Source organism: Corvus hawaiiensis, chromosome 2, assembly GCF_020740725.1.
Source record: "Corvus hawaiiensis isolate bCorHaw1 chromosome 2, bCorHaw1.pri.cur, whole genome shotgun sequence".
Classification (NCBI taxonomy): Eukaryota; Metazoa; Chordata; class Aves; order Passeriformes; family Corvidae; genus Corvus; species Corvus hawaiiensis.
This window is the reverse complement of record NC_063214.1, coordinates 115,871,761-115,899,208: the sequence shown is the minus strand read 5'-3', so window position 1 is coordinate 115,899,208 and position 27,448 is coordinate 115,871,761. Positions and strand designations below refer to the sequence as shown.

At 37.0% G+C, this 27,448-nt stretch overlaps 1 protein-coding gene across 4 annotated transcripts in view; it reads right to left on the bottom strand.

Annotated features, from left to right (window-relative positions):
* Window positions 1-27,448, bottom strand: part of USP9X (ubiquitin specific peptidase 9 X-linked) — a 100,922-nt gene that overhangs the window by 35,486 nt on the left and 37,988 nt on the right. For all 4 annotated transcript variants that reach the window (XM_048289459.1, XM_048289469.1, XM_048289477.1 and 1 more), the window contains exons 11-25: window positions 27,211-27,315; window positions 25,487-25,693; window positions 24,574-24,710; window positions 19,303-19,436; window positions 14,644-14,731; window positions 12,706-13,048; window positions 11,205-11,300; window positions 9,061-9,272; window positions 7,331-7,571; window positions 6,972-7,121; window positions 6,752-6,872; window positions 6,156-6,286; window positions 5,617-5,895; window positions 2,491-2,616; window positions 198-323 (exon numbers count right to left, since the gene is read on the bottom strand). In XM_048289459.1, the coding sequence (XP_048145416.1) occupies window positions 198-323; window positions 2,491-2,616; window positions 5,617-5,895; window positions 6,156-6,286; window positions 6,752-6,872; window positions 6,972-7,121; window positions 7,331-7,571; window positions 9,061-9,272; window positions 11,205-11,300; window positions 12,706-13,048; window positions 14,644-14,731; window positions 19,303-19,436; window positions 24,574-24,710; window positions 25,487-25,693; window positions 27,211-27,315 (2,496 nt within the window). The remainder of the gene's footprint in view (window positions 1-197; window positions 324-2,490; window positions 2,617-5,616; window positions 5,896-6,155; window positions 6,287-6,751; window positions 6,873-6,971; window positions 7,122-7,330; window positions 7,572-9,060; window positions 9,273-11,204; window positions 11,301-12,705; window positions 13,049-14,643; window positions 14,732-19,302; window positions 19,437-24,573; window positions 24,711-25,486; window positions 25,694-27,210; window positions 27,316-27,448) is intronic.

The window sequence follows — 27,448 nt, the reverse complement described above, 5'->3', positions numbered from 1 at the left end:
AATTCAACAGTTACCGAGAAAAGGAATTTGGAATAGAAAATTAAGCTGTGTTATGAAAATGACATGTACTAGATTCTGAAATACATCACTGTATCCACCTAAAAGCTCATCACACTGTAAGCCTGACCAGGTCAACATTCCCTTTGGTACACAAACAAACAGTTATACAAGGAAAGTAGTTGTTCAGGAATTCTTACCTTTTCATAGATTTTACTAATTTCCTCATTTGAGCTGAAAACCAGCTGAACTGACCCACAACCTGATGCCCAAACAATTTTTTGTACTGCCCTGATAACACAGATGTCAGGGATGTATTTTGAAGCCTGAAAAAAAAAGAGAAATTAACTAAAGCAACATTAAAATGCAGCTGCAAATAACACTACAATGGATTCTAATTTCCCACAAATGTATTTCATATAAAATTTAGGATTTAAAATGTTAAAACAAAGAATTTTTCCTTAAATAGAAAACAGGTGACATATCTTGAAGAGTAATTATACTTCACTCATGTAAAATCTCATTTTTTAAAGTAGGATGTATGCAACTCTGATTCTAAGGCTTAGCAGAAACTACCAACTTCATGCTAAAACCTTCTTTATTTAGGAAAAAAAACCAAGAAACTGCGAAGCATTCATCTGGAAGGCAGCCAGCCTCTTAAGCAATGTAAACTCTGATTCTAAGGCTTAGCAGAAACTACCAACTTCAATGCTAAACCTTCTTTATTTAGGAAAAAAACCCAAGAAACCGCCAAGCATTCATCTGGAAGGCAGCCAGCCTCCTAAGCAATGTAAAAAGTTGAACTTATTTTAGGGTTTCTCCCCATGCTGTGCTAGCTGATAGCCAGCTTGACAAACGGATGCTTATCAAGTATGTGATCATTATATAAAGGGATTGCTTCGTGTCCAAGATACAGAGGTTTGAACACGAGTAAGAACACAGCTCATGTATCTTATGAATGCAGAGTCCCTCTTCAGTGTTTTGTGCATGGTCTGAGTTAACATCCAATGGTTTCTACTGATAAACACACATTACAAAACATACGACAACTGCTATTCTTTATAGTTCACATCAACTTTCAAAAAAAATACAAAACTTATCTGAAGTCTATATTCAAAATAGAATGTCCAAAAAATAGGCAATCTCTAAAAGCAGATGGCAGACAGTTCCCAAGGATTTCAAGTTTCATTTTTCTAAAGCTCAGACAATAAAAAAACGGGACTTTAAGAAGCTGAGCCAGTGAGGTATCTGCATCAGGAAACCTGAACAATGTGCATTCTTGTACTGATATGGACTTCAACAGTAGTTGGAAGAAAAATAAAAGACATTTTATCTTTATTACAAGCAAAGCAACCTTACAGCAACAGTGCCACAAGAAAAATAATGAGGTTTTTTTTATCTCATTGTAGTTTCAAGCTTTAAGTACCAACATTTTTTAAAAAGGTATAAGATTCCTCTGTGTGCTGAAGTCTTCTCTCTGGCTTATGGAAACTATGTCAGAGTAATTTTTTTAAAATTGTGAGATCTGTTGAAAAGTGTTTTTGACCATCAAAACATGAAAAGGAAAAAAAAAAACACCTTTCAAAGGCAAACTACAATATGTAAGAAATTTAGATCTACAGCAGTATTCATAATTTCAGAAAACTACAGACAAAACTTCCACAGCAATATTGTTAAAGACATTCAGATTTTGTTTGCTTTGATGTGCTTGGTGAAAGAAAAATAGTATGTATTTATTAGCAGGCCTCTAAGAAAGACAAAGGCAGAATTCAAAAACCTTTCCTCACATCTCACCTCAAAAGACATTTCTTCTATGGAAGAAATTTAATTAAATCAGAGTTCAATTGGCTGATTTTACACCTATGGATGCAAAACCACCACTGACAGAAGGCAGATGGCTCAGTCCTGCAGTGCAGCACATTGTGCTTTCTTTAGACATTGCCCTTGGTTCTCAAGAAACAGTGCACTTGTCAACACCAGGATGATAATACAATAATGTCTTCTATCTAGACACCTCAGAAACATTTTGGAGATAGTTTTGCAGATATGCTATATGGTACAGAAAACCTGTATTTATGGCTTCCACTCTGGAAACTGAGGGATCCTGATGCACATGGAAGAGGAAGTTCAAGCAGTTGTGATTTTAGCTCCTGCTGCATTCAGCCGAATTCACTAATGTGTTCACTAACATGACTCATGATTCCAGATCCAAATGAGCTTTGGCCACACCACACAGATAAGACCACTACGTTTGCAAAGCACATTCTTTAGCCTTACTGAGGTTTTCATTTGAATCATTAATGTACCTTCAATATATAAAGATACACTGGCAATGATTTGAGACTTTTCTCTTTCATATGAAGATTACCTAAAACATTTCATGACATTTTAAAAGGAAAAATCCATGTCTTACAGAGCATTAAATTTAAGGATTAAAAATACAGAAAAGATGCTATAAGGAAAAAAAGGTGATACAGAAAGGAATTCACCAACCTCATCAGATATTTGCTGTGCAAGACGTATTGCTACATTTCTCAGCATGCATTCTGAAGTTGGATTAGGAATGTTTTGTAGGGCATTTTGTAGCACCACTGCCTGGTCATGCGTAGCCTGGTTTATCTGGAAGAAAGTATTTCTCATACTTACTTTTACATGAGAAAAAAAAAGCAAGAAGATATGAAGATCTAAAGTAGCTAGGAAAGATTTGGTAGAAGTAGGTAAGATGTTGGAAGGAAAACTATTTCGTGCAAATGCCAACAGAAATAAACCTTCTCAGTTTCAAACAGATACCATCACATCTGAAGACACTATGCTGCAGTGTAGGATCACAGAGTACAAGCAGTTAAGAGGAAAGGCACTTGCACCAAACTTATTAGGTCTGGGGGCTTGTTTATTGATCAGATTATTTCAAGTAAACAGAATTTTTTTCTGTTACAATGCCTCCTTCCCTTTCAGTTGATGTGGGAAAGAAAGGGTTTGGCAATACACTGGGCCTCCCTCTGGATTAGATAATAGTGTCCAGACAGAACACGGCTGAAGTTTTTATTATACTGAAGTACATTTTAAGCATTTGAGTTAGTTTACTCTTGAAGAATTCTGTTCGGAATTATCCCTCCTGTTTTCGATAACAGTTTCAAAACAGAAACAGCAAGACAAGTTTTTATCTTTTCTGTATTGGTTTGAGCATAGATCCCTCTCTCCTTAGTCTGCCAGAGCTTCGTAGTTTTGACAGTTCAAATCTGAAATGGTTGTTTCCTTGTCACAGACAAACAAAAGATGGTTTGCTGTGGTTTCAAGTTAAAACAAAAGAGTTTCTTCATTTTCCTGTACCAGTTCATTCAAAAAGCCCATCTCAAATGCTGCCCAAAAGACACTGTGAGGTTGCTGTGTAAGGTCTGGTGCTGGGCACATCCCTTGTTTTGTCAGCTTCACTATGACACTTGATTCAGGGAGCAAAGTTACAGAAGCTCCACTAAAGACTAACAGAGCTTCCACAGTCAATCAGCTATTGGACGCTACTGGAGCTGATCAACAGCAATATATGAGGCAAATCAGGTTCTGTGTACCATAACACTGTATTTAACAACATTATTAATTAAACCTTCTATGAAAACAAGGAAGAAAGTAAAAATTTTAAAGGTATTACTGACAGCAAAAGACCAATAACTGAAAGATACAGACACATAACCTTGGCTGCCTCCTCTTCTTAAATACTGATGGAAAGCCAAGAGAGAAAGTTACGCTTTGGGCCTTATGCTTTAGGTGAGAGAAATGAAAGGTTTTAACAAATCTCACCTGCATCCCAGAGGAATAAAAAATACCGAAGTCCTTCAAAGAGGATGATGGTGACAACAAGAATAACCATGTTTTTTCCAACAAATCCGTTATTATTTAATCAGATGTTTGCAACTCTAAATAGTGAAAGTCAGCAATTGTGGACAAATGTTGCCTCTTCTGAAGAGGTCAGCCTAAGTCTGTTTCAAACAATACTTCAAGACTCAAGTGATGTCATGTCTGATGCACTTTACGTAAGTGTTGTAAGAAAGCAGGGCAGTAAAATTTACTCATTTAAAATAGATGAAATACAGGGTGGCAAACATGTCTGCCTTAATATACTCCTATTATACTGTAACATGAGACATAAAAAGGGATCTTCACTTCTTTGTAATCATTAAGAGTTATGATTTACTTGAAAAAGAATTAATTATATATCTTCCAATAGATGCAGCTAACCAGCACAGGTATTTATTTTTGATGTTTAAGGGGAATGTACTTCTCTGTTTCAGAGATGAATCTTAGTCAATATTGTGGAACAAAGGGCTCTGAAGTGGGGCACTCTGTGTATTATTGAGTACAGGTTGATAGATCAAGAAACTGCTTGGGATGGAAACTCACAAATGGGGGATTCACATTTATCACAGAACATGCTGAGCTGGAAGGGACTCACAAGGATCATCCAGTCCAACTCTGGGCCCTGCACAGAACCATCCCCAGGAGTCACACCATGTGCCTGAGAGTATTGTCCAAACACCTCCTGGTGCTGTGACCACTGCCCTGGGGAGCCTGTTCCATGTCCAGCAACCCTCTGGGGGAAGAACTTTTTTCTAACCTCCCCCGACACAATCTCAGGCCATTCCCTTGGGTCCTGTCACTGTCACCACAGAGAAGAGATCAGTGCCTGCCCTTCCTCTTCCCCTCACCAGGAAATTGTTAACTGCAGTGAGGTCTCCCCTCAGCCTCCTCCAGGCTGAACACACCAAGAGCCCTCAGCTGGTCCTCACACAGCTTCCCCTCAAGGCCCTTCACCATCTTCGTTGCCCTCCCTTACATGCTCTCTAAGAGCTTCGTATCTTTCTTATATTGTGGTGTTCAAAACTGCCCCCAGCACTCGAGGTGAGCCCCCCCCCAGTACAGAGCAGAGCAGAGCAGGACAATCCCCTCCCTTGCCCGGCTGGCGATGCTGTGCCTGATGCCCCTCAGGACACGGATGTCCCTCCTGGCTGCCAGGGCACTGCTGACTCATATTCAACTGGGCATCAAGCAGGACACCCAGGTCCCTTTCTGAGTCACTGTTTTCCAGCACCGAATTCCTCAGTCTGTCCACATATCCAGGGTTGCCCCATCTCAGGTGCAGAATCTGGCACTAGCCCTTGTTGAACCTCATATGGTTGGTAATTGCCCAGTCCTCTCATTTGTTGAGGTTTCTCTTCAGGGCCTCCCTGCCCTTCACTATAACCCCTTGTGCCTGACCTGTGAACCAGCTGCTCACCCACCACATGATGCGTTTATCCTGCTGTGTGCTGGACATTTTGTCCAAAAGGATAAATATAATTAAAAATGAGAAGTTACCTGTACTAACAATCATGCGAACCATTGAAAATCATATACAGAGCAAGTACATCTCACACCTAACGTTTTACAGTCACCAAGAAATAGGCTTTGTTTAGTAAGTTGATCTCTTTTTTAGAATTGCAAGACAACATTATCTGAAAGTACTTTGAGTTCTTGACATGCAACACACTTGAAGAATAGACTGTCAATGAAAAGTAAAGAGATGTTACTGCAGACATTATAAAACACGGAGCACATTGCTATTGCTGCAAGGAAGACTTATATTACCGGTGAAATTGTACTTGTGCCTTCCACAACTGGCTGACAAGCTTCTGCCACAGCTCGAACATGGCCATATCCAATTGCTGTTAGCAATAATTTGGCTATTTTTAGAGCATTAAGGTAGGCACCCCTTCGAGTTTCCATATCTGCATTTGGCAGGAAGTTATTTCTGGTCAGCATGCTCAACACAAGAGGCAAACCACCACTTTTCAAGAAGTTGTATTGGAAATCACTGGCATCTTCTCCCAGAGGTGCACTGGCAGGCATTAACAAGGCATAAACTACCTGTAGAACAAAATACAGAGTTAACTAATGGAAATGCACCAGCTTGGATATAGATGACTTAACACGAGAATTTGTAGCAATACTACATATGCAATGCTTTGACAGCACTGGCCATACATATGTTTATTCCAGTAAATTGTTAAGTATTTTCAATTGTTCATTTCAAACCAGAATTTGATCTTAGGCTTCCATAATGTTACAGAGAGGATTGCCACAGAGAGAATTGACAATTTTTAAAGAACAGGCAAAGCATCACAAACCTCTGTTAGGTACAGCACTTGTGAGGCAGAAGGACCAAAGAATAGAGAATCTAGGGATGGACTAAGGCTGCTTTCCCCAAGCTTTGCATGATCTAAACAAATTGCTCTTAGTTTCTCGACTGTAGTGTTATCTGCAATAAAAACACAACTTATAAGCATTTTGCAGCAAAACTACTCCACCACAAGTCAGTACTATTTACAATTATATATCTGAAAAATTTTAAGTGTATCAGAATAGTTGCAAAAAGTTACAGACAAAATCGACTATGAAGTGCTCTGCAATGACTACTACTGTCAAAACTGACCCCATTAAAGCAGTGCTACAAAACCACTTTAAAATACAATGCTTCTCCCCATTTTCACTGCACTGTGGCACTGAACCCCGGTACCAACTGCAAACTACGCAACTTTATAGAGCAGACAAGAAATAATTACTTGGGAAATCTTTTACAGTCCTAATCAGGATAACAGTAATGAATTACAGTACCAATAAATTACCATAAAGTAGAAAATACTCCCCTATCTTCATTTTTATATATCAGGTGAGAAATTATTATACAGGATATTACAAGATAAAGAACAGGATAAAGTTTTACCTGGTGGCATGAGCTTCATAAGAACACGAGCTCCATCTCTAAGAGGTGGCATATTTAGACTACTGCCCAAGTCTGCAACTTGCCAAAGAAAAGAGATGTATCGAGGATGCAGTGACATGATCTTAAAATAAGCAAATTTAAAAAAACCATAAAAATTGTCAGCCAAATACAAAGGGTAAGAAAAAACATGCTTGAACTGTTAATTTCAGAAAATGCTTACCACTCCAGGCAAACAGCTTTCAACTTCTGGATTTGGACCATCACTGTAGTGATTGCCATGGTTGCCCGGAGAACCAGTTGAAGAGTCAGAAGAACTATCTGGACTTGAGGGCATATTAGAATTTATCTGTGTAAGCTTAGCTGTAATTAGCTGAAAAACACAATCACAGTTTTAATACTCTGCAAAAATTAAGATTCTTTACCAAATAAGCATCTGATACAATGTTAATGGCATAATATAAGGAGGAAAAATGGAACTATTTCATAAAAATAAATGATCCCATGCATGGTATTTTTCAAGCATTTACAAAAAGGAAACAGTATCTGAATTGACGTAAATACCCAGCCTGCAACACTTACCGTTTTATCTTTGAGATTCAGCTGCCCAATTAATTTTCTGTCATCTGCAGGGTCTACCAGCTCACCCCCAATGAACAGCTCTACTTTTGTGTGTGCACTGTTGGCTTTAATGCGATTGAGGATGCAACGCCGCACTTGGCCAATTGTGTCGTTTGTGTGAGACCAAATATCCAAATCTTCCACCTGCCGGCCTTGGTTTGGAAAACGAACTACAAGTGTGATATGTTTACCACGGAAAGCTCTGAAAATAAACAAACCAGCAAAAGTTACTTTTGGCCTCATGAAATAAATTCTTTTCCCTGCTGCAATTTTTGTTGCAGGTATTTCAACATCAAATCTTTACATGGTATTTTCCAGTGTTAAGATTTGTGAAAGCTCCAGCAACTATGGCAACGATATCCACAGAATCTTTCAAGAAGCCACACTCAGAACAAATGCATTACTCATATCGTCAAATTTACAGTCTGCTTAGGAACTCTTATAAAATTTTACATCTTTTCTCTGTCTTGTAACTTCCTGATAAAAATGTGCACACAAAGCTTAATCAGACTGGCAATGCTTTGCTCTTTTAGCAAAGCAACTCAGCTTTAAATACACCAAAATCAGGAAAAGCCATCAGGTCACCGAGCCTTAATACCCTCTGTCAAAAGCTGTTACGAGTTTTATATCAGAATTCCAGGTTTTAAAATCACAACCCTTTAAAAAAAATTTTTAAGTGGTCAAAAAAGGAAGAAACGGTTTCACATTAGCAGTGATCACACTCCCCACAATGGCAGGGAGCTCATTAGGAAAGATGTGCCCAGATAAGCCCAACAAACTAATCCCATGCAACAAAAGGCAAAAACTCCTCATAAAGCTCCTTGCTAACAAGGCCTGTGAAAGATTAGTCTAATCAAATAAGCAGCCCATATAAAAAAAGATGTACCCACAATCAACAAGAGAACTTCATTAGGACTAATCAATCAATATATACAATAAAAAAAGCTGTAGGAACACTGCAAATTACTGACACACCATAAAAAACCCACAATTGCTTAAATTTTTTTGACAAAAAGTGCATTTAAAATAAGTGGACGAGAAACATCCACCATGTTTAAAAATATGTTAGCTGCATCATAAATCCATAGAGAGAGATAGGATTTAAGTTTTCACTCAAGGACAAGTATAAGAGTAGTGAAGGTATACAGAAAATAAATATATTTCAAAGCATAGTTCTCTTCTTCACTTATTATGAGGAACTTACAGAATATTTCACTTAGAGATAATTAAAAATTTAATCTTGCAAAGTACGATTATGATCTCTGTAAACAATTCTGGAAGGTGAATATATACATTTACAACATGTTTTTGTATAGTAAGACCATGAAAAACAAAAAAGTTTTGCCCACGCTAATGTAAAGAACAGTACTGCTTTTAAGTAATTATCTGAGATAAAGAACTATATCCAAAACAATTGAACCTCAAGGTATGTTGTGCTTGTTACAGAAAAAAACACCAAGTTTATTCTTAGGTCTGCTGTCCCTTCCATATATACACCTGTATTTGCCTGATCTTTCAAAATATTTTTTTTTAAAATAGGGTTTCACATATTAGCAAAGAAAATGGAATTCTGAAACACAGTGAAACCATTTCCTGCATAGAAACCGTTTAGAATGTAAAAATCCCGAGGATATTAATACTATTTTAGTTTAACAGAAATCAAAATCACAATACTGCTTTTCCACACATACCTTGACATAGGTAGAATAGTTCTCTCTTCGTGGTAATCACTGTCACATTCATTTATATACTCTCTTAAAACAGTCAACACTCTCACCATCCTTATTGCTTCTTGTCTTGCACAATTGATACTGTCTTTATCTCCATCCAACACACATAAAGTATCATAGGAGGCTTTTAGACGATCGAAACAGGACTGAATGAAGTCTTCATGAATCACTACCTAATTACATTAAGAAAGTGGTGCAATTACAAGACATATTAAAATCCAGTTTTTCAGAAGGATAACTGAATGGTAGAAGAAAAAAAAAACCCCAAACCAAAATAGGTAAGTTAAAAAAAGCTCAATAAAGCTGTTTTATTCCAGCAACTCCTACCAATAAATAGTTGTAATTTAGTGTGCACTTCAATCTCACATCAGCAGCTGTAACCATACTGTAAGTAAATGGAAAAAGAGGAAGTTTGGACAGAGAACACTAAACTGGACTTTCACTTTCTCTTTTTCTCAGACTATGTTAAAGAATTCTTGTGTGCATGTAAATCCAACACTTCTGCAAGTGTCAGAGCTAAGCATGGGCAGATGGACAGATCGAAGTGTGCTTAGTAAGCCCAGACCTACAGCAAGACAGAAGCCTCCAGCCATCTGCCACTGCAGTAAGATACAGCTTGAATGGCTGTAAATTCACCACCTAGAGCAGCTGTGCTGGATCTGGCAGGCTGGCAGCTCTGAAGATTAGGAAAGTGTTTTTGAAGACAAGTAGAATATTGGAATTTTAAGAAATACATCTGGCAAGTTATCAACTGGAGATCGTCCAAAGGACAATATTCCTCCACTAAATTTGTGCAGTCACATAATTACAGAATGGTTTGGGTTGGAAGGGGCCTTAAAGATCATCCAGTTCCAACCTCCATGCCATGGGCAAGGACACCTTCCACTAGACCAGGCTGCTCAGAGTCCCATCCAACCTGGCCTTGAACACTTCCAGCGGTGGGACACCCACAGCTTCTCTGGCAACCTGCGCCAGTGACACAACACCCTCATAGGAATAATTTCTTCCTAATACCCAATTGAAATCTACCCTCTTTCAGTTTAAAGCTTTCCCCTTGTCCTGTCACTACATGCCTTTGCCAAAAGTCCCTCTCCAGCTTTCTTGCAGCCCTCTTTAAGTACTGGAAGACTGCTCTATGGTCTCCTCAAAGTCTTCTCCATGTCTACACAGCAGAAGTGCTTCAGCCTCTTGATTATTTTCATGGCCTCCTCTGGACTCGCTCCAGTAGGTCCATATCCTTCCTGTGTTGGGGACCCCAAAGTTGGATGCAGCACTGCAGGTGGGGTCTCACCAGAGCAGAGAAGAGGGGCAGAATCCCCTTCCTGGACCTGCTGTCCACGCTGCTGATGGAGCCCAGGAAACAGGTGGCTTTCTGGGCTGCCAGTGCATGTTGGGCTTCATGTCAACCAATAACCTTAGGTCTTTCTCTGCAGGGCTGCTCTCAATCTGTTAATTTCCCAGCCTGTATTTGTGCCAGGGATTGTCCCAACCCAGCTGCAGGACCTTGCACTGGGCTTTGTTGAACTTCACAAGGTTCTCAAGGGCCCACTTCTCAGCCTGTCAAGGACCCTGTGGATGACATCCCTTCCCCATACCTTACAGAAACCCAGTATCTCTTCTCTGTCCACTGAACCACAGCTCCCAGCAAATATTAATGCAGGGAGATAACATCTGATTTGCTAGACTTCAGCTTGACCATTACATGGAAACTCAGTGACCCTTTGTAAGGGACACGACAGAAAAAAGAGATGACGTTAGCTTGTGACAACACCCCACAGACCCAGGCACTGAACATACCAGTATGAGTAAGTGCCACAATTCAAAGTGCAACAAATGGCTTTCCTCACATGGCATTAACTGTTTTCTGAGCAGAAAGAGCAAATACAGCAGATGAACTTACTATGAAAAATTAATGAGAGTTCAGTCTGCAAATATGAGAAAAAACTTTAGTTCTGCATCTGCCCAGAATCTGATGGCTGTACTCACCCTCCAAAACATGGAAACTATTTTCTGTTTTCAAATCTTTCAATGATAAAAATATCACCAAACTGATTTTTAAGACTATTTTGCTATTATATTCCAGATTTCTTGTTGCTTTTTCTTACCTGATTAACTTGTAACCTTGGGCCAAGATTAGTATAGATCTCTTTAAGAAGGTCTATTGCTCTGTTTGCAATGTCATCATTTCCCTGAATCACAACCTAGCAAAATTTAAAAAAAAGCATTAGCTTATCTTAAAACTTGCTGGTACAAAAATGAAAACCAAAACTACTACATAAGTATCTCAACACAATAGTATGTCTAATTATCTTATGAGGTAAAAGGGACTAAAATGCTTAGTAACAAAATAGAATCAATACAACTTACACTTAAGGTGATTAAATGAGCAAAAATTAACTAATTTTGACGTTCAGAATTGGCAAAAAAGATGTTTTATAAATAGTAAGAGTAGTTTTTATATATTCATGTTCATATAATATTTCAAATTTTCTCTTGTTTCAGAGAGTAAGAAAACAACTTCTTCAGATGCTTCAACAATTTGCATCACCAGACAGAATTTTCAAGTATTTAAATGGCTGTGAAGAGGTGGAAGGGAGACAAGCAAATGAATTCTGCTTCTAATCTGAGAATCTAAATTTTAATTACTAGTCACCAGGTCTGACAGCAGGTTTTACAGACAACCCTTGCAGGGTACTGAGCTGAAGCTTCCTGAGTTTTGTCATGCTGATTAGAGTAAGCTGATTCCCAAAACTAGAACATGCTAACATTCTGCAGGGACTCTGTTCACAAACACTGTGTGAACTTATTTGTATAAAAACTAGGGTCTACTTTGGTTTTAACTATTATCACCAGGATTAAAATACCTAACCCTTCAACAAGCCACAACCAAAATTACTGAAGACTGCTGCTCTATACATTTTAAAAACGCACAGCCATTATAATCATGTCACAGTGCACCACTGTGGGCTTAATGCAGCTCTTGAGAACTAGAAAAGGTCTGAAAAAATTAAGCTACAGTTTAGATACTGATGTTTTTCACCAATAGATCTGGCAAACTTCAGAAAGCTTCAACCTTCCGACTGAAACGGAAGATTTCATATCTAAAGAATCGGTGGTTATATGGAATCCACAGATCCTAGAAAACCACCATGTTTAGCCAAAAGGTTGTGGTTATAAGAAGAAGAATCAGACCAGCAATCACTTGGTCTGATCTAGAATCACTCCAGTTTACCACATTGGAAGGAATGCCCTGAAATATCTTATGAAGTGCATGAAACAAAGTTTAATTATAATGTGCATGTGGACAAAAAGATAAATCTACAGATAATTCACCCGGAAGGACCTTTTCTTCTTCAACAGTAAAGGCAAATTTTTAACTTCATGTGCATACATAAATAATACTTATGTTTCAAATAACTTTCCGTTAAACATCAATCTGCAAAGTTACCAACTTGCATACTTGCTGGGAAGACAGTGGAATCAAAAGCCATGCATTTAGTTTGAAGCAGTAGATTTTTGTAATTTCAGTCCATTACTAATAAATTACACATTCCTAAAAACAGACTTAGCAGTTAACCTTTCAGATGCTTCCTTCAATTAACTCACCCTCCAAAGGTAGTCTAGTCCTATTAATTCCAGATCATCCATCATATAGGCTCGTCTCTTTGCTACTAGCTTTCCTTCTCGACAGTTCACAGCTTTGAAGAAACGTTCAAAACATTTCATTCCATTTTCTGTTAATAGGGAAGGATCCAGCTGAAGCACATTATTTTCAAAGAAGTCCTTATTAATGTCAGGGTCTAAGTCTGGTTCATCCCCCATTAGTTTGGAATACCATTTAAAACAGGCTTCGCGATCACAAAGATAAACCGCATTTTCAGCTAAACACTTCCATATTTGCTTCGCCTGAGGGGCACAGAGCCACAGCTGACCATCCTTCAATAAAAATCTTGAGCAAAACAAAGAGACAATTAACAGCACTGTCTAATAGACATCCAGAGTTACAATTCAGTAAAAAGTACAGGCACAAAGGTGGATATGCACATTATACATGTATATATCACAAGTATGAAAACTTTATTTATATCATCAGTCCACTCATAATTAGCACCATGATTTCTTAGTAAGTTTGAATGGATCAAGAACTTGTATTCTAAACAAAAAAAGAGCACAATTCAGTAAAAAAGTGCCTTATACAAAACTACCAAGCATTGTTTACATTTTATATACAAAGAAATGTACATTTCCTAGTGTAAACTATTTAGTTTAAAAGTCAAGTGACAACATATGAGAATAAATTAATTTTGCAATCATTCACTATGGTTTAGCACTTGCTTTAGCAAAATTGCAAAAAAGGTATCAATGCCATGGAGCACAGCCAGAAGCAGAAGTCAATGAACTGGAAATTTTTCCTTTTATTTAAGCAAGTTTTTCATTTGTGTTCAATTATTATGAAACAATTATTAAGAACTTCAATTCTGAGAGCTAACACTAAGAATGTTTCAGGAGGAACAAATGATAATCAAAGTTCTTTAAAATAATTTTTCTGATTCCAAATGTTTTTTATGTGAAAGAAATCAGGGACTAAGTTACGGCACTGCTTTTCAGAAATTGCTACATACATATTCTACATTAGACATCTGTGGGACTTCATAAATTTCTGTACATTAACAAATAGTGAACTTAAGTCTAAAGAAGTTACAATTCTTAACATGCAGGAGTGATAAATTAAGTGTGCTATCCATATGTATTGTGTAATTTCATTAAACAGTTAACACTTTAGTTTAATTAATGAAAATTCTTGTTAAATTTTAAAAAGTAAAATAACATCTCCCTTAGCAAACAAGGAAAAAATAGTTCAGAACTTGATGGTTCAAGTATTTTTACTCCTCTAAAAAAAGGTTAAAACCAAGCAGGAAAAAGCTGAGACTTATCCTAAAAAGCACCAACATTCTGCAGCTCTATGCTGAGCAGAGATCCTTTGTTTTCTTACTTTATTCAAACAGGAGCTGGCCAAAATAATCCAAATAATTTTTTTATTGCACTTTCTTTCTAGCGCTCAGTTGCTGCCAACAAAACGTCAGTGACTGACAAAAGTATATGTCAGTTTCTGATCATGGATTTAAATCTGGTGTGATACAAGCAAGGACACATGGCCACATCCCCACTTGAAATACTTTAAATTTTAAACTAAATTACCCAAATAGGAATGTAACTGTATCCAGTGCACACTGTATTCAAGTCAGTAGGGCTCTGCACACAGAGAGGAAAAAAGCCATACAAATCTAAGTGCAGAATCAGAACCTTGAATTCCAAAGGCCCTAATAAACTTTTTTTGAATATTCCAACAGTAGCATAAAAGCCCTCCAGAAAAAAAACCAAACCAGAACAAAAACATTCAGTGTGTATTTGCATCTGAGTTTTGGAAGAGTTAACAAAACAAATTACAGCTATAGAAGAGAAAGAAATGCAAAGGGTTTCTTGTTTTAAAAAGTATGAGAAGTATTCTTACAGAAGTTAAACGATGTTCAAGCTCAAACTCACCGTAAGAAGTTAAGTCGCTCCTGTACTTCCTGCACGTGACTGTATCGGCTTCCTGGTCTCACAGTTTGAGGATCATATTCACCATGCTCTGCAAATCAAAAGTTTTATTAGACAAGACATTCAGAAAAGTGATGCTAACTCCAGAAGACAGGATGTACTTGAAGACTTGTTACTCTGAATATAATCCAAACCCAGTACATTTTCAGTGAGGTATATGAGTCAGCTACCAGTTAATGCCTCCTCCTAAGCTGAGCATAGGCAAAGACTACTGAGGTCTATAATCAAATCAACAAACAATTATGTGCAGATACATGTGCTTATTGTTCAGTATAATGAAAGTGTTACTGAACAATTAAGAACTTGCACTCTACTAAATCAAATAAATTTTTCTTAATTTCAAGTCGTCAGTTCAAAGTCAGAAGTCAGTTGAAAACAGAAGCATACCACGCATATAACTCAATTATCCAGTGCTTTTTTGCTGACGATGCTTCAGTTTTGTCACACAGCATCTTTTCCCAAATTTCGTTTTTCTATTTTTTAGGCTTTTTTCCTCTCCAGAGGAAATCATGACTCCATTTCCCTACCACCTTTATACAGTTATGTACACAACAACACTCAGATCAAGAAAGTATAAGACAACTTTATATACTGCAAGTTTCCAAATATAAGCCCCAAATGCCTGTAATAGTGAAAAGCTTGAAATGGAAGAAGTAACTTGAAAGCAAGGCAAGAAGTCAAACTTTTACCTGCATTTTGTCAAATCTCAGTATTTTCTTAAAAACCGGCAATTTTGTCTATAGGAACGTGGTTTTGCTTGGGGTTTGGTTGGCTGTTTTGTTGTTTAGATTTAATTAAAAAGATACAATCTAGATCTGCACTTGCATTACCTTCATCTGTACTAGCAGTATTTCATCATCACACATATTCATTATGACAGCTCCATTATGAACTAATTAATGCTGTATTTCTAATTTGCAAAGGCATACAGATTGCCTTTAACTAAGGTGACCCAGCCATGGTAGACTATCTCATGACAGGACTAATACTAAAATTTATCTTCAGAGCTGAAAATCAGTACCCCCTATTACATCAGGGAGAGGGGAACATAAAAGTGCATCAGTGTTTCAAAATAAAGAGAAAAATAATTGTCATAAATCCTGCTCTCTATATCCAAGTGTAAAAGGTACATTAACTTAAAAATCAAGTAACAGGGGAAACAGCAGACCAGTAGTTAACTGATGTCTGCAAAACTGGAGACATTTTGTTCATCAGAAATCCTTAAAAATTTTGAATTATAACCTTCATGAAGTAATCGTAAATGGGCAATTAGCGAAAGGAGAAATGTGAAAAAAAAATCTGAAGAAATAATATAAAAGTATCTGAACAAAAATTCTTTAAGAATTAGAAGTAGAAAACCAGTAAAATATGCTGTGGCTCCAGCAGAAAATACCAATTAGGCTAGATAAGCATATTGCAGAGAAAATAAAACTTGAAGTGTTGGGTGTTCTGGGTGGGTTTTTTGATTTGTTGAGGGGGAGGTGGTGGTGTTCATTTATTTTCACTGTGGGGACCATCTCTGCTTTTTCTTCCTGACTGGAGTTTAATTCACAGACACAACATCAATAGAGGCAATGACAGGCGAACTCAAGTATTCAAAGCCAGGCAGCTGCACAAAGGCAGTGTGGATGTACTTCAGAAATCTGAAAAACTCTGAACTCCAGAAAAATTCCACTTTCCTAAATATTTTCTAGATCACATTCTTTCTACATCTCCCAGATTTATTTTCTACTCTGTGCATCCCACATCAAGTCAAAGCATGATCTCCTTAAAAATTCTTTTTACATACTGGAGCAGAGAACAACTGGTTGAACATATAAGTATAATTAGTGATAAACACACATAGACTATTATATGGCACTATTTCTACAAATAACTACATTTCATTAACACTTTGGATTTTTTAAGGCTTCAGAAAAACAGAAGATAAAGGAGAATTGATAGCAATCTTAAAATTTTCAAATGGTCTTTGATAAATCATCAAAAATATGAAACTGTGACCTCCTTCAGAACTACAAAACGCAAGAGCAGTTGTCTCATGTCATGGAGGATTTTGCAGAGCTGGAGGAAAGGATGAGTTTAGTAGAAGGCCAAATCATAGAGCATGGGAAAAAATTCAGAAACATCGATTAGGCTTCTCTTCAACCTCAAGAAGGCAAATATATAAAGGGGAGTATCCCAGAAAACACTATGCATTAGTGAGTAATGCAGTAATGCAGGAGAATAGGAACACTGCTCTCCATCACTGAACGCAACTAGGGAAGACTTCAAGGGAAACAAAAATATGGCAAATTCAATAATAATTTAAAAATACCCAAATTACATAGTAATTGCAAGGTTAACTGCCAAGAATATCTGTGGATAACAGGATTTTTTATTTCTATGGCATTTGTTTGACCTGTGCTGTTTGGATATTTGCCTTGAAATTTCTCCCTCTGTCTCATTCACCTTCTCCAGCCAAGCTTAATTCTACAGCTTCCAGATCTTTCTGTCCTCACATGCATAATCTTCTTTCTTCTCCTTTCATTTATCCCCTTTCACTTATATGGCCCCTTGGCATATTTTCTCCCCCTCCATGAAGGCATAGAAGACAAAATTTCACAGTACCCTATGTTCTGCTCTATTTAGTATATAAAACTGAAAATTAAAGAGCTGGTGCATAAGAACTGTGGATTATAGTCTTAGCACAATATCTGGAACATGAGGAATATTTCCTGGTTGCCCTTAATAATGTAATAAAGCACCTAATAAAAAACCCCACACTATTATTAATCTGTTTTTGTACTCTGATACAAATGAGAAGTTCTGCAGTAGCTTCATATGAAGAAAGAGCAATTTAATTGCTTTGTAATTAGATTAAATTTAAAACCCTTTACACACTTGTAATTCCTTTGCACTGAAGATGTTTGTATTACTGCTTAACTGAGTTACTAGAGTTGGGGAGGGGCAGGGCAATGGGATGTGGGTTTTTGGCAAAAGAAAAGAATCATTCAAGACATCAGCCTAATTCTTCTGCCCTCAACAATTTGATAGGTAAACAATGTTTTCAAAAACGACCTTTTGGCCTGAGAGTCAAAAAATAATCAAAATTAAGGACAAACAGTTCCTATACTGATAGTATGTGTATGCTAAGACAGCATTGCATTAGAATACAGCTGTTGATTCTGTTTCCTTCCTAACCCTGAGGTCAAACCCCAGATTTCACAGCTGGCCAAAGCCCAAGAGAAAGAAGAATAGAATCATAGATTATACACCATCAATATAGTTAAAAAGTAATGTTCAGTACAATTAAAATTTCATTTCTGCATCATTTTAGCAAACTTAAAGAGCACTCCAAGAGATTACAGAAGTTACATGACGTAAGACTTGTTCTATTCCATCTTTCAGTGAAGACAAAGCCTAAGACAGTATAGTTTGAGAACAGACCAACAATTTGGTATTATTTTAACATTAATTAGTGCAACACTATCACTAGTTAAGGAACTTACATTAAGGTAACCCCCCACCATGTATTCCTGAACAGAGAAATACAGCTGCAGTATCTGAATTTAACTGAATATTGTCACTGACCTACACCTTGCTGAAATGACCATCTTCACAGAGCAGCACTATTCACACGAGTCCTCAAGGACGTATTTTGGATATCTTTTATGTAGAATACATATATTTAATACTCCAACACACACAAATTCCAAAAGGCAACTTTCCCATGCACTGGCCGATACAAGCTTTCCAACATGCAAATATCCTGCTCGCTCTGAGCGACCTACATTGAATCCCTCCAGAACACAGTGTCATTTTTGAGATGCAACAGAGAGGTTGGCAGGCTGTTATGAGGCCAGGGTAGAACAGTCCCTAGTTCCAATCAGTAAAGTCAGTGGTGGGAAAGAAGGTGTGTCAATCTCCTCCTTTCACTTCTGTAGGCTAAATTTTATATTTAAAGAACTGTGATCCAGTGTAAGGATGGTCCACCATTCTCCTTCACTTACCATGTTTCTACCCCAGTAGTTTAAAGTTAATCCAGAGTAAGAGGGTAAAGTCATCAGAAAAGGGCTGGATTTAGCCTAAACATATAAAAATACTAACACAATGTGCTGCCCAAGTTTTGCTAATAACAAACGCAGTGAGAAAGCCTGAACAGAAGTGGGAGTCACATGGGAAAAAGAAATGGTATCCCTGTGGTTTGAAGTCCTTCTCCCTGACAAATTCCAAATACTGGCTGCAAACTGAGGTGATAAAAAAACTTCTCTAAAGAGCCTTCAAAATTCAAAACTAATAATTTTACTACCAGGACTTTCCACAGAAATAACTACCCTAGTCTAAGTAGGGCAAGATAATTTTTATCAATCCACAGATAAACAATGGCTGCCATGTTCTCATATTCTGCTGCAAAACACACATTTTCAATTATAAAAAAGAAAAAATAAGTATTTTAAGCTTTTCTTACCCAATCAGTCACCACAAAGGCTATTAACCCCACAGATGCTTGAAAATTAAACAAATAAACTTAATAGTTATTTTATTATGGAAATTTGCTTCTAGCTCCATTTTTGACTGGAGTTCTCATACACTCTATGAAGCAACTTTGATGTTAAAACTCACCTTTAGCATACTGCCTCATGCTTTCCATATAGGCAGAGAGGTTTTCTGCAACCAGTGTAACTAGGGCGTGATTGTGCTGAAGTTGATTGATTAAGTCATGTCGGTAAAACACGTGGGGACTTCGCTGAGTTTGACTGAAATTAAAATAAAAGTGTTAGAGGAAAAGAAAGAAGCTCTGCACCAAGTAACTCAGAAATCAATTTCAGAAACCCATCTTTGATGCAAGATCCAAATTTTCCTACAACATCTCGAACAGAACACAGATTAAGTTTCTGACAATATTTTTCTATCTTCTGACATATCAACAGTTCCTACCAGTTACTAAAAGCAGCTAATTATGAGGATTACACAGTTACAATATGTATGGAAAACATCAAAGCAATGTGAGCAGCTCAGTGTGCTGGAGGGAGAGTATCTGCAGCAAGACAGAAGATAAATAAATACCTGCCCAAAATGAACAGTAGAGACCCTCAACTACAGTGTAACTACAATACACATAACCGTGGTTTCTTCCACAGCCATCTGATATTCTTTTCTATATTTAACATTAAAACACCAAGTAAAACTCAAGACCATAGTGAAAGTACACTAGCCAATAATCACACTAATTATTTCAGTACTTAAAAAAACTAAAAACAGAATTGATTTTTTTCTAACAATAACTATGTGAAAAAATGTTGGTACAAGCAAAAAAAGCTGTTACACACAGCATACAACCTAAAAAACCCCAGAGAAGTTCAAGAAAGGAAATATCACAAATAAATAATCAGACTAAGTTATTATCAAGACCCGACCAAAAATGCTGCTCTTAAACAACACTAGAAATATTCAGATGACAAATGTAAACTGCAAAAGAAAACACAGAACTTGTGTCCAAGACCCACATGCCAAGAACACTATCAAATTCTAGAGCTTGGGGACTTATCACCTCTGCAGAACACTCTCAAAATGTCTCAACTGCTGTAGCTGTGGATCAGAGCAATGATCTTGACTGCATAAACCAGGCAAACAAGTGCTGCTCTTCTATGGTAAAGTGAGAAAAAAAGAAAACAAGTGGGTGTCAGGGGGAAGAGCAGCATTCCTCATTGCCACTCAGCTGATCCCATAGCCTGCCCTAAAGAAAGAAAAATTTAATTTCAGGATTGTTCTCCTTTCCTCCAATACTTAAAAAAGTAGACCTCAGAATTAGCTGAATGGATTACAAGCAGGAATTCCCATCCTTCCTGGGAAGCAGGGACTCCATACCACATGGCCTACAGCACTCCGCAGCACTGCCACAGCTTTAGAGAACAATGGGGAAGGCAAGAAATCCCAGTTCCAGCATCAGCTGACAGTGATCTGCAGCTGATAACCTCATTTCACTGTAGATGTAACAGCAACAGATAAATTGATTCATTGGCCAAAGATCAGTGTCCATCTGGGTTTAAAAGACAGAACCCATCAACACTCTGCAATAACTTTGTTATCTGCAACAAACAGAATTTGGCCTGCTAAGCACTGTGGGTTTCAGAAGATTAAATTTCATAACATGCAGAATTTTCTAAAATGGTCTGAAAGGGGCACTTCAAACACAAATAGTGTTAAAAACACCCAAATACCCAGACATTTGTCAGAGAGAAAACAAAATGGATGGAAGCATGAAAAAAGAAAACATATAGGACTTCATATATTCAGAACATTCTCTGTTTTCACTTTAAGAAACTTTCTAATTATGTTTCATTCCATCTCCACCAACCTCCTTACTCAGAATAAAACTGCAGCAAATCTAGCAAAAGACTGGATGTCTATTTTAGTGGCTACCCGAGATGTTACCTGTAGACAGAGAACTGCGTTCACAAAGGGTAACGGTAAATAAGAACACTGATTATTTGGGAAATACGTATTATCAAACAACTAAAGGCACAAACAGAACCAAGATGGAGTGTTTTGTGGAATCAAAGACACTGGAGCATGTATTTATATTCACAATATTATGCATTTGTATCAATCTCACACAGTACAGCAAAACCAAAGCTTTATCAGCAGAAGGCTACAATGTTTTGTGCTAGGTATTTTTTACTTCTCTCCTTTCTCAATCATGTGCACAAACAGTACATTTGCACACAGATTCACCTTGGTTAGCAACGACTTCTAAAAGCTTAATAATTGAAATAACTAGAGTTATGAGCTATGAGTTATAACAGTGATCGTGAGCAACGCTTCCGATGTTGTTTTGATCCACTGCTAGGATGGGCTTAAAGGCAAAATGATTGTCTTTAAGCACAGGAAAAAAAAGCTGATCTGATGTTTTCTAGTATTAAGGGAAAGTCTACATGAAACTGAAATTTTCTTTAAGCATCTAAGGTTAGACTAATATGATGTTGCCATTGGGACACAATCATTTAACTGTTAAAATTATTACACACTGGTTACTAGACACTCACTAATGTGCAGCAACTGAGGAGCTTGAAAAAATAAGTTAACACCAAAACTCATATTTTCATTGTGTTTATTCTAAATGGATACCAAAAGTCAATGTATAAAAAGAAAAAATAGCATTTTGAAAGGGATAACAAAGTATTCTGGATTATGAAAAAGGACATAGCTAGAATGCTTATTTGTTAGAAAAATACTGGTAAACTGGCAAAGGCAAAATTCCAAACAATTTAAATGGATTAAAAAGAATTATTTATCTGCACATATAACTCACCCAATATAATACTACACATGTAACTCAGCTTTTGAAGATGACAGTTGTGCTACCTGAATAAATGCTATGTACCACTAAAAGAGTACAGATTATTTGGATTAACAATCCAAATCGCAGCAACCAATCCCCACAAATTCTACTACTTCAGCTAAAAAGCGACTTGAAGCATCGTTGTTGCCTTAAAGCACTAATGAAACCCCTGAACTCTCAGTGATCAGTTAATTTTTCTGGGCAAGTAATTTAAGAGACTGATCTTGTCCTACTCAGGTAGGTACAGACCAAACTTAAGCATTTGATATTGGTCTACAGGAGGCTCTACCATCCAACATAGACAGAATTAAGATGATTCATTATCTGTAAACTAAAGGTCAGTATTTTGAGTAATGAAGTTGACTATTCCTAAGTATTAATAACCATCCTTGCACCCATAAGAGTCCTCGTACTTACATAAATATTATTGTCTGTTGCAATTCTGGTTAGGCTGAAGTTCCTGACATGTAGCATTTCTTTGTGGTCAGGGAGCTAAATTTTGCCACAGCAATTGTATAACCAATTCATCACTTTGTTCAACTGCATGAATAACTAGCAACAATTAAAACCTCCCCCTCAAAAGAATTTCTACAGTGCCAATGGCAGAAGATAATTTATACATATTTTTGCCAAGAATCAGCAGCGTTTGCTGATCTGGACTGAACTTTCCATTGCCAGTGCCAATCAGCTGACCCACCTCAGAAGAGTACCGTAAAGAATATGTGCTCTGTGACATGTTTTTGAGGCAATTGTCACAAACATCGGTTTGGACCTATTTTCACTCCAAATTCTAGAAGGATGGTAGAAATTAAAGTTTTTAGTCAGATAAGGTAAGCTGACAGTAAGAGGTATTGTATGCATGCACTGCAGTTTCCAAATTGCATCAATATTAAGAGTTATGAGAAAATTCAGAGACTGGAAAGTCACTAATTTCAAAATGGTATTTTCACTCAGCAGGTTTCCCAGTCACCTGGGCAGTAATACCACCTGACTAAAACAACTCCCTCAACAGTTATCTTGCTAACAAAGGGTTCTCCACAGGAGGAAGTCTTTTTAAGTTACTTGATTAAAACTTCCAATTCCAAGTTTACTTTCCTGCCATACTTGTTTTCAAATTCTGCATAAAAAATGAGGTGCTATTACATACTGCAATGCAGACTGCCCTGAAATCTGAAGAAGAGATGGTCAGACAAAAAAAGAGGAGAGACATTCAAGCCATCTAACTGTATACAGACCATATGGGAAACCTACACTTCCACAATCAAAAGAAGTTTGGTTCCTCCCAAGATTACTTCAGAGCAGAAACCTAAATCAGTGCCTTGAATGAGCTCTGCTTCAGTAATTACTTAAAGCAAAGCATCTTTGTTAAGGCACTGTGCTAAAAGCATTCAACTTGAATAACCAGGTAGCTTGATTTGCCTGGATCTTACAGCATGAAAAAGGTTAAGGATTCCAAGACACAGAAAACAGATTTTTCTGCGAATTAGCAAGTAACTTTGTGACCTTGTTGGATAAACCTCAATCAATCATTAATGTAAAACTGTAAAGGATTAAAATATACTGAAATTTTGAGAAGTATGTTGCAAACTAAATGAATAAAGGAAACTCCAAAAGCCAGGAATGTTTTATCACAGCTCCTGAAAATGGTATCAGTAAGAAGACAGTGTTGTGCAAACTGTGGCTTCTTTTCCTCAGCTTTCCCTGATTTGATCCTTCTTGTGAGCTGACTGTAACAGCAACACTGATTTGAATACTTTATCTGCTTACAAGAATTAAAACAAAGCAATTGTGCAACACTGATAAGCCAACAATATTTTTCAGGAGTTTGTAAAAATTCTGACATGGATACAAATACTGTTAGGGGCTCAGTCTCAGCTATTTCTTACTAAGAAGACATTTAAAATAATTAAAATAATCATGTATACTTTAACAAGTCCAAACTGATAATGACTTCTCATTATTTCTTCCTTTTAAAAACAAACATCAAATGAACCCCCCACAAAACAAACAAAACCCTTCACCCCAATAAAAGAAATTCCACACACTTCTAATCTATTCCGTTCAGGAGAGAAAATCACTAGAGAAATTCTCCCAGACTATAAAGTCACCTTTGATTTCAAGCATATGAACTAGATGACCTGCCAGAATTTATCATCAAAGAACAAGGATAGGTGGGTGTGTTTGTGTGCATACGTGCATGCATACAGCCATATATGCACGTAAAACATATTTATGCTTTGTAAGCTAATTCCATTGTTAGGCAGGGAAGTCCATGAATAACTGAAAAAGAAACTCAGATTTTCTACTAGACTACTGTTATAAAAATTATTAAAAGCATGTTCAAAGAAGTAGTTAACACTCTCTTACTGAACTTAGGTGTCTGAATTTTTGGAGATCATTTAAACACACTAAAAGAAACTAAAGAACATCTTCCAACACAGGTTACGATTTTACCTAGTTTCCTGACCTCTTGTAAAAAAAACCTTACATTTGCATTATTCCAACCCATCCAACTTTTAACAGACAAAATTTTATCTGAATTCCATTCTTACCTCAAGTTCTGTGGTGCTTCACCAAACAAACTGCAAATTTCTCTAATTTGTTTCAGTGCAGGAATGACCCATTTGTCATTTGTGCGAAGTTCTTCTATAAAACGATCTATCCACTGGATCTTTTGTGTATCTCGATCCTTGAAGAACAGCAGTTTATAATCAAAATCAAGTATACTGCAGTGCTATCAGAATTCCCTTTCTTTGTTTCCAACACAGAACATACAAAGTCAAACAAATACTGGATCACCTGAGTTCTGAAGCATAAAAGCATAACAAGCATCTGAGCAGCAGCACTACATGCTGAAAGAAGCTACCAGGGTGTTAAAAACTCCCTGCACTCAAGCACTCAGTACTTATTTAAGAAGTGTTTAAATAATTTGCTCTCTCTTCTTTCATTTATTTCTACTCTCTGTTATAAAATATCAAGAAACAATGAGAAACTGTTTCTTGACTTAACAAGATGGAAAATGGATTAATTTCATACCATAACAAATTACTACTCTGGCAGCCTTCCACAGAAGTTTGGGTGGGGAAGGAGAATGTCCAATATCTGAAAAGGATCTTGCTAGGTCCTTTCTAAAATTGTACAAGATAGGTAAGGACTTACTGGCACAAAAAAACTCAACAAAACCCACTGAAACAAACTAACATGATTGAATTTGGGAAAAAGCAAAGGGCGGGAGGCGCTGCTTTTCCTTTCTCCCTATTTACTTTGGTAGGGTTCTTTTCCAATTCTTCCGGTGTGCTAGTTACAGTATGTCACTGTGTCCTGTAACATTTCAAAAGTACCAGGATGTTGGTAGAACCATACAAATTTATGTAAGTAACACTTTTGTTAAATTACCCAATACCTTGAAGTTTTCGTGGGGAATGGAAGGAAACTCAGTGACTGATTTCATACTGGATTACTCACCTGTGAACAGCTGTAATCTAAGATTTTAATATGGGCACTAAGAGCCTGGTCCATGATATCAACTGGCACATCATCACTGTGAGCCAAATTCCATAGAAGATTCAGCACTTTGTGTGCCATCACACCATCCTTGTCATCCTCTGCAAGGCGACGAATTAACTCAAGCAGTTTCTCACGCTGTTTCTTGCTTGCATTCGTCCAACTTGCCTACAACAATATTTTAAAAAATATTATAGAAGTCTTTTTTTAAAAATTCCACACATAACCTGCACTGTTAACAAACAATGCAACAATGAAGTGATGCAACTACATAAAGAACTTCCACATTAGTTCCTGTCATTAATAATAAAGAGCAAATTAGAGCAATACATAAGCCAGACACAACTGAAGAGCTCTTCTAGTATTTACAACTACAGCTTATTCAACTTGAGGCTTAAAAAAGATGGCTCTTTGTTTTAAAGATCACAGACGGGCTTGTAAAAGTTAACATTATTACCACTGACAATTTTACCAACAATCAGACTGGACTCAGCTGTTTCTTTCAAATGCTTTCACAAAACTCTGGTGCTTACACTTAAAATTATTTCTTAAGTAACTTATAACCACTACGTAAATAAAACTTAGGTATCACTCATGCCTCTGAATCTGACTGAAACAAGTCACCTGCATTAAATTAACCTTTTCCTATATAGCAATATAGAAATATATATTCAAGATAACATCACTTCATATTCAACTCTCAAGGTCAGACACAGCAGTTTAAACACAGAATTTATGAGCACTACGCTCAGTATCTGAACTACAGAACGTTAGACCCACGTTCACCAAACTGCAGGACCACACAAAACAAAGCACAAGTTGCATGTAAACCAAAATATGACTATAATGCATTTATCTAGAAAAAGAAAACAAGAGTCTACAAAGCTGGCTTGCATTTTCTAGTAGAGCAGACCATGTCCTAAAAGTGAAACAGTGAAACAAGCCAGAGAGCACCACTATTGGAAGCTGCAAATGTTAAATGCTATACATAAAAGCCAGTGAGTAACATAAACTTTCAGAAACTAGTTGTTTTGTCATTTCAAACAAATCACTATGTGTTTATAAACATTCAACTTTATCTTCCTGAGACTGTTTCATTTCATATGTAAGCTAAACAGAGAGAAGTTATTACATGATAAAGAGGAAGTTGGGGGAGCAGTGAACGGAAGTCCTTGATCTCCTCTACTTAAAACATCAAAAGTAGCACTGCCCAGTAAACCTGACAAAACCTACTCTAGTGCCAGGAGAAAAAACATAATTTACTAAATCACCAACACTTCTTAATTTGGAACAAACGCAAAAAGGTATTTAAGATAAATAACTTATTTTATTTGGAAAATTCTATATTTCTGGCATTGCTAAATGTAACTTTAATACTACAGGCTTCAACAGACCTGCATTATCCTGAAGTGTTCAAACCAGAAAACAAAACTGTCTACTACTAAACAAACTTAAGCAGCCTTTGTTTTAGACAGGAAGTAAACAGAAAATCTCGCAAGGAGCGCTCATTAAAGAACAGCCTTTCTAGAACTAAGTATTACAGACTGCTGCTACACATTAAGAAGTCTTTTAACACAGAGAAACTGAGCAAATCTAAAAGAAGTAGAAAGTAAGACTGAAAAAGCCACAGATTTACACACTTCCTCACAGCCCATTTCCTGAATACAGTCAAAACACATAATTACCTTAAAACAATCAAACAGGTGATCAAGCTGTTCAGGAGAGAAATCCCAAGCTAATTTTGCGAGGAGATCATGTACATTTTTTACAATGGCTTCATGTTTTCCTGCCTGTCAGGAAGAAAAAATAAGAATCCAACAACAATTCATATTAAGTCAAGCAGCAAGACATTCTACATCATTTTTACAGGAAGACTGTTAGAGGTGGCCAGCTGAAAATCTGATGCTGTGGGAGCAGCACAGC